Source organism: Meriones unguiculatus, chromosome 19, assembly GCF_030254825.1.
Source record: "Meriones unguiculatus strain TT.TT164.6M chromosome 19, Bangor_MerUng_6.1, whole genome shotgun sequence".
Taxonomy (NCBI): Eukaryota; Metazoa; Chordata; class Mammalia; order Rodentia; family Muridae; genus Meriones; species Meriones unguiculatus.
The window spans coordinates 15,274,240-15,288,459 of record NC_083366.1 but is presented as its reverse complement, the minus strand read 5'-3'; the positions used below and the strand labels follow the sequence as shown (position 1 = coordinate 15,288,459).

Below are 14,220 nucleotides of genomic sequence, written 5' to 3'. Positions count from 1 at the left end.
GACCAGAATGAGAACAGACATCACAAAACAACTTCTTGAGGGGATGTAGAGGACCTGTGCCTGTATATACAAAACAAACAAACCAAAGACCAAAACGAAAGTGCACCTAAAGGGTGTTCATAATAATAGGACAACTATTACTATGATTATTAAACCATAATAACTTGAAAGCCCACCAATCAATGGACAGACCTGTGATATAGACAAGCAATCGCTTCTTAGGCCATAAAGAGGCACTGTGGATACAGGTGGCAGCGGCACCTTTAATCCCAGCACTCAGGAGGCAGAGGAAGGTGGATCTCTTGTGAGTTGGAGGCCAGCCTGGTCTACAGAGCAAGTTCTTGGACAGCCAGGGCTACACAAAGAAACGCTGTCTCGAAAAATAAAACAAAACATTAAAAAGAATAACAAAAAAGCACTACGGATTTATGCTACAACTTGACACGATAGGTGAATAAAGCCAGATAAAAGTGTTCTACAAGAGCATGGTTCCATTTATATAAAGTGCTCAGAACAAGCAAATCCTTACAGACAACAGGTAGCTTATAGAGCACTCCGGGAGGAGGAAACTGAAGTATCTGCTAATGCAGACAGGCTTTCTGTGAGGAATGTGAATGTTCTGGGCACTGCACAGGGTGACGATTACTTCAAGTCTATACTCACAAAATCAGTGAACTGCACACTTAAAATGCTGACACAGAGGTGGAGCTCAGTGGTGCAGGACATGCTTAGCAGACACAAGAAGCTGTGTTCAACTCCAAGCACTCAATAAAGACAACCACACCAAAAAGCTGTGGAAGAGGCCCTTACTGCAATTACTGCACTGAGGAGGCTAAGGCAGGAGGATGAGTTTGAAGTCAGCACGAAATACAGAGTGACACCCTGTCTCAAAAGCCAAAGCAACAAACAGACAAATAAAATGCTGAATAACATGTTTTTGTCAAGTGAAATTTACAAAGTCTGAAATTGCTCAGGCATAGGATCGAAGTACTGAATGACATCTCATCTCAAAAACCAAACCAAAAATTATACAAATAAAAGGCTAAATAACATAGTATCTCTTTATCAAGTGAAATTTACAAAGTCTGAAACTGCTCAAGAACAGAATCAAAGCTGGAGAGATGCTCAGAGATTAAGAACACTGGCTGTTCTTCCAAAGGTCCTGAGTTCAATTCCCAGCAACCACACGGTGGCTTGCAACCATCTATGGTAAGATCTGGTGCCCTCTTCTGGTGCGCAGGCACACATGGAGGCAGAATGCTGTATAAATAATAAATCTTTAAAAAAAAAAAAGTAAACAATAGAATCAAAGTACTGATGTATGCTTCAAAATCTATGAATATAAAAATACTTTCTAATATACAAAGTGAAACCAACCAAGATGTATCTGAAGGACTAGCAAGTGATAACTGAGTGGGAGAGTTTCTGCTCAGGGTGATTAAAGTGTTGTAAGGGACTCCAGTGATTCTATACTCTGCATAGGCCAAAACCCACTCAACTGCACACTTTAAATGGATGAACTGTATAGCAAGTGAAGGACACTTTAATATATCTTATTTTTAGAGAGAATGAGAGAAAAATGATTTCATGAAACAAAAGCCAACTTACATGATAAACTCATTGGGCTGGCAGACAGTCGTGGCGACTCCTCCCAGAACAATCCAGGGGTTTAACACCGTTTGGCCACCCGTTACGGAGGTTCCTGCTTCCTCTGCTGCATCTTTAAAACCCTGTATAATTAGCGGTATCACTTTATCCCTTTCCTAGGGTTTAAAAGGACACAGATGAAAAGTCACACAATTCTGTTCATAAACCCAGAAAGGATGGTTTTGTATTTATAGTTATAAAAAGACAAAAAACTGTCAGCTAAAAGCTGACAGACAGGGTGGGTTAAGGAAACTTCCTGCTGTAAGCATGTTATCAAATACTGGAAGGTGTTCTGGGTTACAAAGTGAATGAAGCCCAGATAAGAGAGTAGTGGGTATAATACGCCATTTGCCCATAGGCCTGGCCCAGAGACTGATAACTATTAGAAAAACAGCAGACAAGCTAACTAGACAGAAGCAGTCCAATTTTCAAAGAGGCTTATGCTTGGCAAGAAGTGGGAAGACTTGCTTATGTGAAATAACACATCCCCAGCAAAGCTCTTGCTGAGACAACTAGGTACTACTGGTCAAAGAACAAACTGCTATGGGAAAAAAGACCACAGAAAACTGGGTTATCAGTAAACCATGACAAACTGATGGGGGAGGGTGGAAAGAGAAAAGAAATAAAAACACATCTTGTCAAAAATAACCAAAGTAATGGGGCCGGAGAGATGGATCAATGGTTGAGATCATGGCTTCTCTTACAGAGAGTTTGGTTCCCAGCACCCACATGGCTCACAACTATTTCTAGCTCCAGTCCCAGGCATATACATGGTATACTTACATAGATGCTGGCAAACACTCATGCACATAAAATAAAAATAAATATAAACAATCTAAATAGGAATTCATCCCCTGTTCAAAGACTAGGAGAAAGGACAGAGCGCCAGGCAGTAACAGCAAACATGAGCATGTGAAAGCATGAGGACCTTGGCCCCCAATAGACTGCATACTACTTGAGCATCGTGAGTTCTGAACCAGCATGACAGTGCCTGATCCACATGATCCACAGGTTTGGCACTAAGGTACTGTTAATACAGCTGAGCTTTAAGTCTCCCCTCACATTAAGAAAAGAAAAGAAAAGAGAGAGAGAGAGAGAGAGAGAGAGAGAGAGAGAGAGAACTAGCTTTCTGTCCACCAAAAGGAGAAAAGAAACAGGAGAGGCACTCTCATTTTAACTTACAGATAAATGCCCAAAGGAGGAGAGCTGCAATACTGCGGCCATGTTTGTAAATGCAAAGTTAAACCAAAGACCAGTGAGTGAACCTCTGACTTACCCTGTCAGTCATTTTATTACTGACTCCAAGGAGCATCAGCATATTGTCACATTCTGTGACGCCCATTGCATAAAGGTCACTGAGGACATTGGCACATGCTATCCTGCCCTAGGAAGAGAGCAGAGATGTGAGAAAGCACAGCCAGGGATTTTCCATCTGTAGAAACAAAGATGGAGCCTACGAAGCAGTGTCCTCTAAGAACTTGGGACTTTCCAGGAAGGGCAGCTCCCAGGATGTGACTCTCAGCTGGTCACCTTCACTCAGCTGTCAGGCCACCCGCTCACCGGCTCCTCTTACTTGAACAAAACAAAGAATTCACATTCTTTCCCAGCCTAAGTTCAGGGCCCTGGCAAAAGACGGGAGGTGGGGGTGATGAGGAAGAGAAGCAGTTAGCATGGACCGCCTTGAAGAGACCAGGGAGCAAGAAGCCTGATTCAGTCCCTTAAAGCCAAACGTGGAAGCCCGCACTCTGCAGACCACAGGAACTGTTGCCTCAGCTGGTTATAGAATAAGAAATGGTTTTTATGTTGTTGGATTAAGAAACTTTTGCAACTTCTTTTTAAAGCTGTAAGAAATAAACAGAAAACAAAAACAGGAGAAATAAGAAAGATACAGGCCTAAAGTGAGATTGAAGAAAGCATTTCCCAGTAAATTCTATCGCTTTATGAGGAATTTAAACAACAACCAATAGGAATGTGGTAATAAAGACTCTATTGCTCTGGAAGGTTTTTAAAATGTTAAGTTGTCATTGTCTAAATTATCTTTTTTATAGACAGTAAAGAGAAAAGTAACAAGATTTTCTTCTGACATAAGGATAAGATAATCAACATGAAAGCAAGACATCATCTTCAGTGACTGATTATCTTCTTATGAATTCCAGGCAGCTCTGCAGCTTTCTGTAGACCCATGTCAACATCAGCAAGCCCAGAGGTTGCAACATAGGCCATGGGGCAGACATGAATTTGCTGCTCTTGCATGCTTTTAAGAGACACTAGAAAAGGATAGATTCTGGGCAAATTTGCCACCTGTGCAGCTTTATAGAGAATATTCTCTCTAATAACCTGTTTATTCACACTGTACCTAAGAGGGAAGGGTCCTCATTTTTCTTACCCCATGGCCTGAGTTCCTATCTGGAAAGCCTGAGCCCAGTGTCCTTGCCACCCAGGATGGCCAGCTGGCATTTTTAAACAAGTGGGACATTCCCATCTCTTCACTGGCTTCTCTTGGTTGGTAGAGAAGCTCTTTACAGATTGTGCAGATTAAAAGGCTGCTGGACGTAAGCATGTAACAAATGACTGGAAAATGTGTCTACACAGGGCATGACAGGAGGCAGAACTCCGTGTGTATGTGCACGCACACAGGGGTCGTCTTCCTCAGTCACCCTCTACCGTATTTTCTAAGACAAGGTCTCTTACTGAACCTGGAAACTGGCTAGCCAGCAGGTCCTAGGAATCCTCCTGCCTCTGCTCTCAGCATCAGGACTGGAGGTGTGTACTGCCATGCTCAGCTTTTCACTTGGCCCTGGGGGCTTCTCGCTTACGTGGGAAGGAAGTGCTTTTCTCAGTGCACCATCTCCCTGCCCCAGCAGCTAGACTTTGAGATCAGTGTTCAAATACGGTGGTGAGTAGGCATGCAGGTGGCCGGGGAGGTGATAAACAGTTTACTCTAACATTTACAAGAATGAAAGTTCAAGAAGTTCAACTGTAAGTGAGCCAGGCATGGTGGCACACACCTTTCATCCCAGCATGAGGGTGTGGTGGGATTGGGGTTGGGGGTCTGAGTGTGAGGATGTGTGCAGAGTTCCAGGACAGCCAGGGATACACAAAGAAATACTGCCTTGGTGAAGTCCCACTGTGAGGAGATTCCCAAGCTCCTTTATTTGTGGGAGGAAACATTTAGAATCAGTGTTATTACAAAGTATTGCAGTATTTCCAGCTAGAAACATACCAGCAGTAAACTTGACAAATGTCAGAGAGAGACAGGTACAAGGAAAGAAAGCAGAGAACATCACCGACTGGCATTCTCTCAAAACAATAAATGCTGTTTGTTATGCACTTACTCAGGTATAAAGAAGCAGAGAGGCCTCCCTGCGCCACTTGGTTCATGATGGGTCAAGTGTGAGAGGAGACAGACAGGTCAGCCTGCCATGACTTCAAGAGTCAAGGTACGGTAATATAATGTGGCCTCAGCAAAAGTGGAAACACACAATACAAACACAAGAACTAAACCCAAACCAAACACATAAAGTAGTTTCCAATTACAAAAATACACAAGGTCAAACTTACCATCATGTAAGGGTCGTCGACAATGGGGTAAATGTAATCTGTGGTTTGAACCAAGGAGAGACCACCATGCCTCAAAGGAATGACGCAAGTATCCATCCCAATGCCTGACAAGGTGTACATTGCCAGCCCCAAAAAATAAAAGGAGAAAAGAAAAGCATTTAATCCTGTCTGAGCAGCGCTTTGAGCAATAAGACAGCAAACTCCACACTGCCAACCAAACTATATGTGTGCTATCAGGAAGCATAACAGAAATAAATATGAATCATAACCAGCATAGGATAGAAAACATGAATAAAATTGTTAGTCACCAAGACTGCAAGATGGTATAAAATCGGAAACTTACTGTAGTTTTTAACGTTTTGTTTTCTTGTATTATTTTATATTCCTGAATCCTGTATCTATGTATATAGGTATTTATTTATTTATTTATTTATTTTTAGAAAGCCTCTCTATTTAGCCCTGGCTATTCTAGATTCACAATGTAGATCAGGCTGGCCTCAAACTCAAACTCTGAGATCAGACTGTCTCTGTCTACCAAGTGCTAGAAATAAATGTGCTAGAAATGTGCCACCACAACCTGGCTTATACGGAATTTCTTTGAAGGTGACAACAGTATGAATGGAATTGTTGTTATTTTATTGATTGCTATTTTGAGACATGAGTTACCCAGATGCTAGATGCCATTAACATCCTAGGTATTATTCTATTTCATCAAGAAGTATTTGTACTATATTCTTTTTTTTTTAATAGAGGGATGTTTATTATAGTAAATGAATTATTTTCCAGATTTGTAGAAGATCTAGGAAGTAGATTGGCTTTAATCTTGGAATTACACAGAAAACATCTGAGAGGAGAATGATAGAGGTTCTTTTTTATTATTATTATTTATAATTTATTCACTTTGTATCCCCCCTGTAGCTCCCTTTCTCCTCCCCTCCCAATCCCACCCTCCCTCCCCCTTCATGCATGCCCCTCCCCAAGTCCACTGATAGGGGAGGTCCTCCTCTCCTTCCTTCTGATCTTAGTCTATCAGATCACATCAGGAGTGGCTGCATTGTCTTCTGTGGCCTGGTAAGGCTGCTCCCCCATCAGGGGGAGGTGATCAAAGAGCAGGCCAATCAGATTATGTCAGAGGCAGTCCCTGTTCCCATTACTATGGAACCCACTTGGACACTAAACTGCCATGGGCTACATCTGTGCAGGGGTCCTAGGTTATCTCCCTTGTACTATATTCTTATAAAGAAATTTCCAGTTAGTATTATATTTAGCCTAAATGAAGTGGTAAAGAACAAAGTAGGACTTCAAAGTTTCCAACCAAGTGTGTACTCAAATACGCAGTACCTATATAATTCAGTTCTTTGTTTTAGTTTCCCCAAAGCACTTTTACACCTTTGTGTATTTGGATATATTTTGCATGTGAACATGTATGCACCCAGAGGCAGAGGCCAACAACTAGTTTCTTCCCCAATCTTACTCATCTTATTTTTTGATTTTTGAGACAAGGCCTCTCACCGAAGCTAGACACAACCAATTTAGCTTCAGCTAATGGCCAGATGTGAGCCCATTATATTTCTTTTAGACAGCATTGTACTATATAGTATGTGGTCTGCAATTACTTCCTGATGCTGCCTGGCGTGGGCAAGTTGGGGACTTAGTAGATATGGTTAATCTGATGCTGTAAAAGTCTTTTGGAAGGTCAGGATCTTATTAAAAAGACTGCCAGCCCTAAATTATGGTTGACAACATGCTAGTTAGTTTTTGTCAACATGACAATAATCCAGACATAGCCAGGGAGAGAGAAATTCAATTAAGGAATTACCTCCAGCAAACTGGCCTAGTGGGCATATTTGTGAGGTTGTTAACTAACTGACATAGGAGGGCTGAGCCACTGTGGGCGGCGTCATCACTAAGCCGGGACCCTGGGGCTGGCTGAAAAAAGCTAGCTGAGTGAGCAGGAAGGTGGGGTAGGGGAAGCGGGGCAGCATACAGCATTCCTCCTCCTTGGCTCCTGTTGATGAGCGACACCCATAAGCCAAATAAATCCTTCCCTCCTAAAGTTGCTTTTGGTTATGGTATCTATCACAGCAACAGGAAAGTAAACTCGGACAAACTAGGACTTTTGCCGTAAGGGACAAACAGTAAGTAATCCAGGCTTCTACTCCACTCTCACCAAAGCAGCCATAGATAACATGTTCACACATGAGTGAGGCTGCACTCCAGGGTGATTTTCCTCACAAACACATGGCGGGTCACATTTGAACACATGGGGCCACAATGCGTGAAGCACTAAGGTGAGAGAGACCTTGGTAGGCTGAGTAAGCGGCCAGAACCACTGCCTGAAGTCCAGACTGGACAAGCTCAGAGAGGCACATAGAAAAAGCAGAAACTCTTGAAACTTTAATAGACAACTGACAGGAAGCGTTCAAGGTACCAGCCTGGCCTATGGACATAATTAGGTTAATGCTACATTCCTGTATGTCATATAGGGTCATGGCACACATGGCTGATGAGGAGATGAACCTGTACAGAGCGAATGCAGGCTTTCAGGAATAGTAGCAACAGGCCTTATCACAAAGGGAGTCAGAAACCTATCTGTGGAAGGCTGGGGCTATAGCTCAGGAGTAAAGAGCCTGTCTAGCATTCATATAGCCCTGGGTTTAATCACACACAGAGATACACGGACAGATACACAGAAAGAGAGACAGACACACACACTCTCTCTCCCTAAAATTATATGGAAGGTAGAAGGGGTAAGCTTGAAATGGGTCTTTAGAGCTTCAAATCCAGGTAGAGGAACAGAGCAAGGTGTCCCCAGAGGAGGCTTAATGCAAGACTGAGACACTCAGGCTAAACTATGAGGAAGACTAGGTCTGCTTAAAGACTGAACCTTCTATCAAAAAAAGAACACACTTTCTTCGGTGTGGTGGTGGCAGCACGCCTTTAATCCCAGCACTCAGGAGGGAGAGGCAGGAGGATCTCTGGTTTTGAGTCCAGCTTGGTCTACAGAGCAAGTCCCAGGATAGCCAGGGCTACACAGAGAAACCCTGTCTTGAAAAACCAAAAATAAATAAATAAAAACAGAAGAAGGAAAGAATAAAAGAGCACACTCATCATACTATAGTGCCAATAACCCATGCTTGACAGCTTCTAAGTACAGAAAACAAATGGCCTAGTTCTAAGAAACATCTACTTTCAACACTGTGTGTGTGTGTGTGTGTGTGTGTGTGTGTGTGTGTCTTCTTCACCTGTGCCGGTGCCTGTGACGGCCAGAGGCTGACATCAGGATGTCTTCCATTACTCTGCACTTTGTCTTTAAGACAGGGTCTCTCACTGAACTGAGAGCTCAGACTCAGAGACTGGCTGGGACACCCCTCGGTGGGTTGTAGACAGGACTGGGATGCCAGCTTTTTCATAGCTACTGGGATCCAGACTCAGGTCCTCACACTTGCGCTGCTGACATTTTATCCACTAAGCTGCCTCTCTAGCTCTCAACATTCTTCCACTGTCCTCGTTGGTTTTAGATCAACTTGACACTAGCTAAAGTCATCTGTGAGGAGGGAATTAAGAAAATGCCTCCATAAACTGGGCGTGGTGGGGCACACCTTTGATCCCAGTGGTCCAGGAGTCAGGTAAGTTCGAGCCTGATCTATAAAGTGGGTCCAGGATGGGGGGTGGGGCGGCGCAGGCAAGAGAAGAAAAGAGAAGAAAAGAGAAGAGAAGAGAAGAGAAGAGAAGGTCTCCATAAGATCCAGCTGCAGAAGGGCAGTGATGGCACACGCCTTTAATCCCAGCACTTGGAAGGAAGGGGCAGGTGGCTCTCTGTGAGTCTGAGGCCAGTCAGGTCTACATAGTGAGATCCAACAGTGGGAATTATATATCAGGACCCTGTCTTGAGGACAAGGGTGGAATACTCCTGGAGATCACCCTAGGATAACATTGCAGGGATTTATACTTATTCCGAGGAAAAGATAGACTTTATTTACTTCTCAGAAGCTCTTTGTGGGGGACCAGAAAGATGACTCAGCAGCTAAGAGCACTAGCTGCCCTTCCAGAGGACCCAGGTTTGATTCCCAGCATCCACATGGCAGCTGTCTGTGACTCTAGTTCCAAGGGATTCAATGCTATCTTCTGCGGTTTGAGCACCAAGCATGCACGTGGTACACATACATACATGCAAGCGAAACACTCATGCACACATATTAAAAAAAAGAGAGAGAGAGAAAGAAAGAAAAGCTCTGTATAATCAGACTAGTGGCTGGATCCTTCTACCTGCTTTTCTGTCTAGGGGTTTCTATTTTCCTTTTAACCAAAGCAGCTCTGTTTTTACTGTCTGCTTTACATTCCGGGAAGAAAGGAATGCTTCAGTGCAACAGCCACTGCTAAGTCAAGATTTCACAACAAAGCCGTGAGCAAAAATAAAAACCTCTGGTAAGAAAACTCAAGTTGCTCTGTGACTGCAGGACGTCCAACGACAGAACACACTCCCAAGGCTCTGTCATCTCATCACGCGCGTAATCAAACACACCCAGCGGACCGGATCTCAGGGCCTACCATTTCTTCTGAGCTGAGTGTTGGAGAAAGGGAAACCACTAATGATACAAAGAATTTAGAAAAGAAAACAACAGTGACCTCCGTGCCACTTGGCACTCTGGGGTCAATCTCAAATTCATGCCGTCTTCTCTCTTTTGTGTGCATGTTTGGATAATGTGTATGCGTACAGATGCATGTCTGCGCACATGCATGTGCAGGCCACAGCACAATCTCGGCTGTCACTTCTCAGCAACGGTTCACCTTCTTTTGAGACAGTCGGTCACTGGCTTGAGAATTAGCACGTAGGCTTGGCTGCTGGCCAGCAAGTGCTAGGAACACATGTCTTCTCCAGCGCTGGGAATATAAGCATACTCCACCACACTTCTTTTTTTTTTTTTGCTTTTTTTAAAGACATGGTTTCAGGGGATCAAACTCACTAACGTCCTCAAACTTCACCAACTGAGCTGTTTCTCTACTCTTCTTTCCTGGGTGTGCAGCAGTCTGCTGTGGCCCACCCACAACGTTTCAGCCCATGCATCCTGCAAAGGCCCAGTCACTACCCTTAAAGCTGTTTTTAGGATACTGAAGGTAATACCTTCACTAGGGCAATGAAGAGAACAGAGCACTACAGAGGCCATTTGAGAGAAAGCGCAGAAAGGAGTTTCTGCTTATTCTCAGCTGACCAAAAAAATTAGTAGATCTTGTCTTACTATAGTGTAATGATGTCACATATATATTCTATAATTTAAAACCTGCCAACCACGTGCCCTGATGCTTTTCCAATTCTTCCTTTAGACAAGTAACATTAACAGTTACGCTGGACATTGAGACCCTGACAGAACTCGAGAGGTTGTTGACTGTTGCCCACACTTCTGGGCGTTAGAGTAAGCGACGCGTACATACCAAGCCGTGGCATCACAGCTCCCAGAAACTGCTCATCCTCTTGGAAGTGGTTCTCTTGTAAAGATTCCAGCAATTTCTGTAAGACATCTTGGGGCACTTTGCAGCCTGTGCCTTTCAGTTCAGTAAACCTGGTTAGCCGGAAGCTCTTGTCCAATTCATAACTTTCCGGGTTAAAGGACTCCCGAGTAGACATGGTTCTGGGGCTGCACTCTTCACAGTTCAGCCCCTCCCCGCCCTCTCTCTCGATCCACTGGGCTTTCTACTCGTGATCCACCTAGGTGCCACCAAAACACAAAAAGTCATTGTTAAAAAAGACGGAACTGGTATTCGTCAAGAATCAAGTGAATGAATAGGGAAAGGTTCCTGGGCCAGAAATGCCCAGAGCAGAGGGAAATACTGTTAGTCAGGGTGAGGCATACGCTGAGTAACAGCTAACACCATCATGGATACCTATGGAAGGCCTGACAGGGAGTGTGTTACACAGGTGGCTCCAAGGGCAGGCTCTTGTGACTCCTGGGCAGTTAATGCTCCAAAGCTGTTCTAGGGAGCAGGCCTAAGAGAACTGGAGCTCACAATTTGTCAGCCTGAAAGTTCTATGCTTTAGAAAGCGGAGGTCCTAGCTACAGTGCCTTTCTGGAAAACTTGCAGCTGCCTTTTGTTCTCTTACACAGAATAGTAAAACAGCCACCAGAAACTGTAGATGCGAAGTGTGTGTGTGGGGGGGGCCACAAATGCATCCTTTTTTTTTTTTTAATTGAGACATGGTCCCTCTACATAGTTTTGGCTGTCTTGGAATTCACTGTGTAGACCATACTGGCCTCACAGAGATGCTCATGCCTTTACCTTCCCAGTGCTAGGATTAAAGTGTACACCCCCATGTCCTGTGATGCTCTTGAAGATACTGAAGTCTCCCTCTGAACCAGACAGCACAGTACTACACTAATGGGAGGAGTCACAGATGTACAACCACAAACACACCCAAACACTTCCAATGGCTCTAAAACACAGTAAGGTCTGTGTCCATGAGAGTATCTGCAAAGTTCTCTGATGTTTTTAGCATTCTTAGAAAGCAAACATCTTGCCCAACAAACCAGTACACGTGGTAGTGGCAGAACACAGCACTTTGTGTTACTCGCTCATTACAAAATGAAACAGTATCACACGAAAGAACTGTGTGGTACTAGGTACCACCCACTGCATTTTGTAGCCTTCCATCTAAATCAAAACTCAGTAAGTGCTCCTGGGGTTTACAAACTTGTTGACTGATGCTTTATTGGGCATAGGATTACAGACACCCCAAGTTTTAGGGCCGGTTTCTCCTATAAAATTTATGATTGAGAACATAACTCCCATTTATAGAGTTTCCATCCCCCAGGAAGCACATCACTCATTTAAAATAAATTTCACAAAGCCCAAATTTGGGCAGTAATCCAATCGGCGTCACAGACATGACATGAGCAATGATTTCAGCGGGAAACTACACACACGGATTTCAAAGATCATTCAAAGAAGCCAAACTTCTCTGAAGAGCACTGTGAGCCAAGCAAGTAAACAGAGATGGGAAATTGGAATCATTTTAGTTTGGGGAAAAGTGCGAAATTACAACTCATCTTCTAAGAAAGGTTTGAAACAGCAAATTCCCTCGCAAAAACTTTCTTGCATTTAACAGTGCCTCACCTCCGCCGGGAAAACCGCATTTCGGAAGGAATCTATTCTCCTACCGCCAATCCTTACGCCCTCCACCCAAAGCGCAGGAAAGGGGCTCGAAAGCGTCCCTTCCCTTTATGTGACATCGTCCTACGCTTGCTGGCCAGGAAAGTTTAAAAACACCACCACAAGACAACCCCAAGGGGAAGGAGACGTTAAGTCACGGGGGCTGAACCTCAAAGAAAGCCCCAGCTCTTTGGGGAGGATGAGATGGGGTGTGTGCTCGGGGCCGAGGCACAGTGCAGCCGACCTGGAAGCCACATGTTTACACCTTTAAAACAATGACATGAATATTTAAGACTCGCGCTTAACCCCTTGGCTGCCGCGCGCGCGGCGGGCCCAGGCGGCCGGGTGCGGCGCGGCGGCGGACCTACCTCCCCGCCAGCCCCGAGGCCCCGCGCGTGCACACAGGCCCCGGCGGCGCGGCGCGCGGGAGCCCTCCATGGGGCCGGGCGCGGAGGCGGCCGCTCGGGGACACCTTAAGGCTCAGGCGGCCGCCTTTAAAGGCGCGGCGGGCGCGGGCCGCGTCCTTTGTAGGGCTCCGCGGCGCGGCCGGGCCGCCGGCGGGGCCATGCCGCAGCCCGGGCCCCGCGTCGCCGCTGCCGCGGGGACCGTCGCCGGCGGGGGCCGCGCGGGCCGGGCGGGGGCGGGGAGGCCCGAGGCGCGGCGCCGGGGCACCGGGCGGCTTCGGCGCGGCGCGCGCGCGCGGGCGGGCTCCCCGGCCGCGCCGCCACACAAAAATGTCGGCGGGCGAAAAGATTAACCCCTGCGTGGCCGCCGCCGCCCTCCCCCTCCGCTCCTCCCTCCCAACCCCGGCCCCGCGCGCCGCGGCGGCGACGGCGGAGGAGGCAGCGGCGCGGGCGGCGCTTCTTTTTTAAAGCGGCCCCACCAAGCCCTGGGCTCGGCCCCTCTCCAGGCACGGGCGTGCGGAGGGCCCCGGTGCACGGCTCCCCAGCCGTCCCGGGCGGCCCGGAGGGGGATTTGCAACGGCCGCGCCGGGCCCGCGGCCCGATATTCCCCTTTAAGCCTGCTGTCTCGCCCCCCCTCGCCAGGCCCGCCGCTTACCGGCTCGCTTTGCGCCCTCCGCCTCCTCCCGAAAACGGGCCGCGGCGCTCCCACAATGCACCGGGCGCGCCGGGCTCCCTTAAGCGTCGCCTGAATAAAAATGCTGCTCCCGGTGGCGGCGGCACGGCCCCGCGCTTGGACTGCCGCGTGGAGTTCGGCCTAGGGCTGGGCGCGGCCCTCCGGGAACCGGGCCGCCGCGCTCCCCCCCGCCGCCGGACGCGCGAGGGTCCCTTTAAGAGCGGCCACCTCCCTTTAAGAGGCGGCGGGCCGGGGTTCGGAGCCGCTCGGTGTTGCTGGTGGCGGTGGCGGTGGCTGCGTGCGGCCCGGGAAGGGGGCGGGGGCGCTGTGCAGAGGCCCGAGCGCGGCAATGATTGGTCTCGGGGGAGGGGTGGGGGGTTGCAAACCCAGGGATCGGTGGCATCCGTTGCATGATGCAAAAAAAGGGGGGGGGGGTAGATTGATTTCAAAAGTTAGGAGTGGTATTGGCAGCAGCCATGAGTGATGGGGCCACCTACTTTGGCACGCCACCGACCCGCGGGAAGGGACCCGAGTGCTTTCTGCACAACCTGGCCGGGTGCGACCCCCGCAACACCCACGGGACGCAGTACCTGCGCCCGGATCCCTGGCTGCTGAGAGACAGTGACCGTGGGAACAGATTGCAGAGACGTGCAGGAGCCAAGGACAAACTCCTCGGCCCCAGTGAGACATCTGAAAACCACCTCAACCTCGCGCGTCGTTCTCGGTGACTCGGGTCGCCTCCGCGTTCTATTGTTTAAGCCCGGCTCTGCCGTTCGCTGGAGCCCCGGG

The 14,220-nt window shown here is 47.3% G+C and overlaps 1 protein-coding gene across 5 annotated transcripts in view; it reads right to left on the bottom strand.

Annotated features, from left to right (window-relative positions):
• Positions 1-13,551, bottom strand: part of Sephs1 (selenophosphate synthetase 1) — a 28,305-nt gene extending 14,754 nt beyond the window's left edge. For 2 of the 5 annotated variants that reach the window (XM_060372742.1, XM_060372739.1), the window contains exons 1-5: positions 13,414-13,551; positions 10,642-10,915; positions 5,209-5,312; positions 2,924-3,031; positions 1,609-1,763 (exon numbers count right to left, since the gene is read on the bottom strand). In XM_060372742.1, the coding sequence (XP_060228725.1) occupies positions 1,609-1,763; positions 2,924-3,031; positions 5,209-5,312; positions 10,642-10,834 (560 nt within the window). In that variant the 5' untranslated portion in view covers positions 10,835-10,915; positions 13,414-13,551. Of the gene's footprint in view, positions 1-1,608; positions 1,764-2,923; positions 3,032-5,208; positions 5,313-10,641; positions 10,916-12,318; positions 12,654-12,722; positions 13,042-13,413 lie in introns of those variants that run through there. The other 3 variants (XM_060372743.1, XM_060372740.1, XM_060372741.1) reach the window with 3 other exon arrangements.
• Positions 13,552-14,220: the final 669 nt, after the last annotated feature.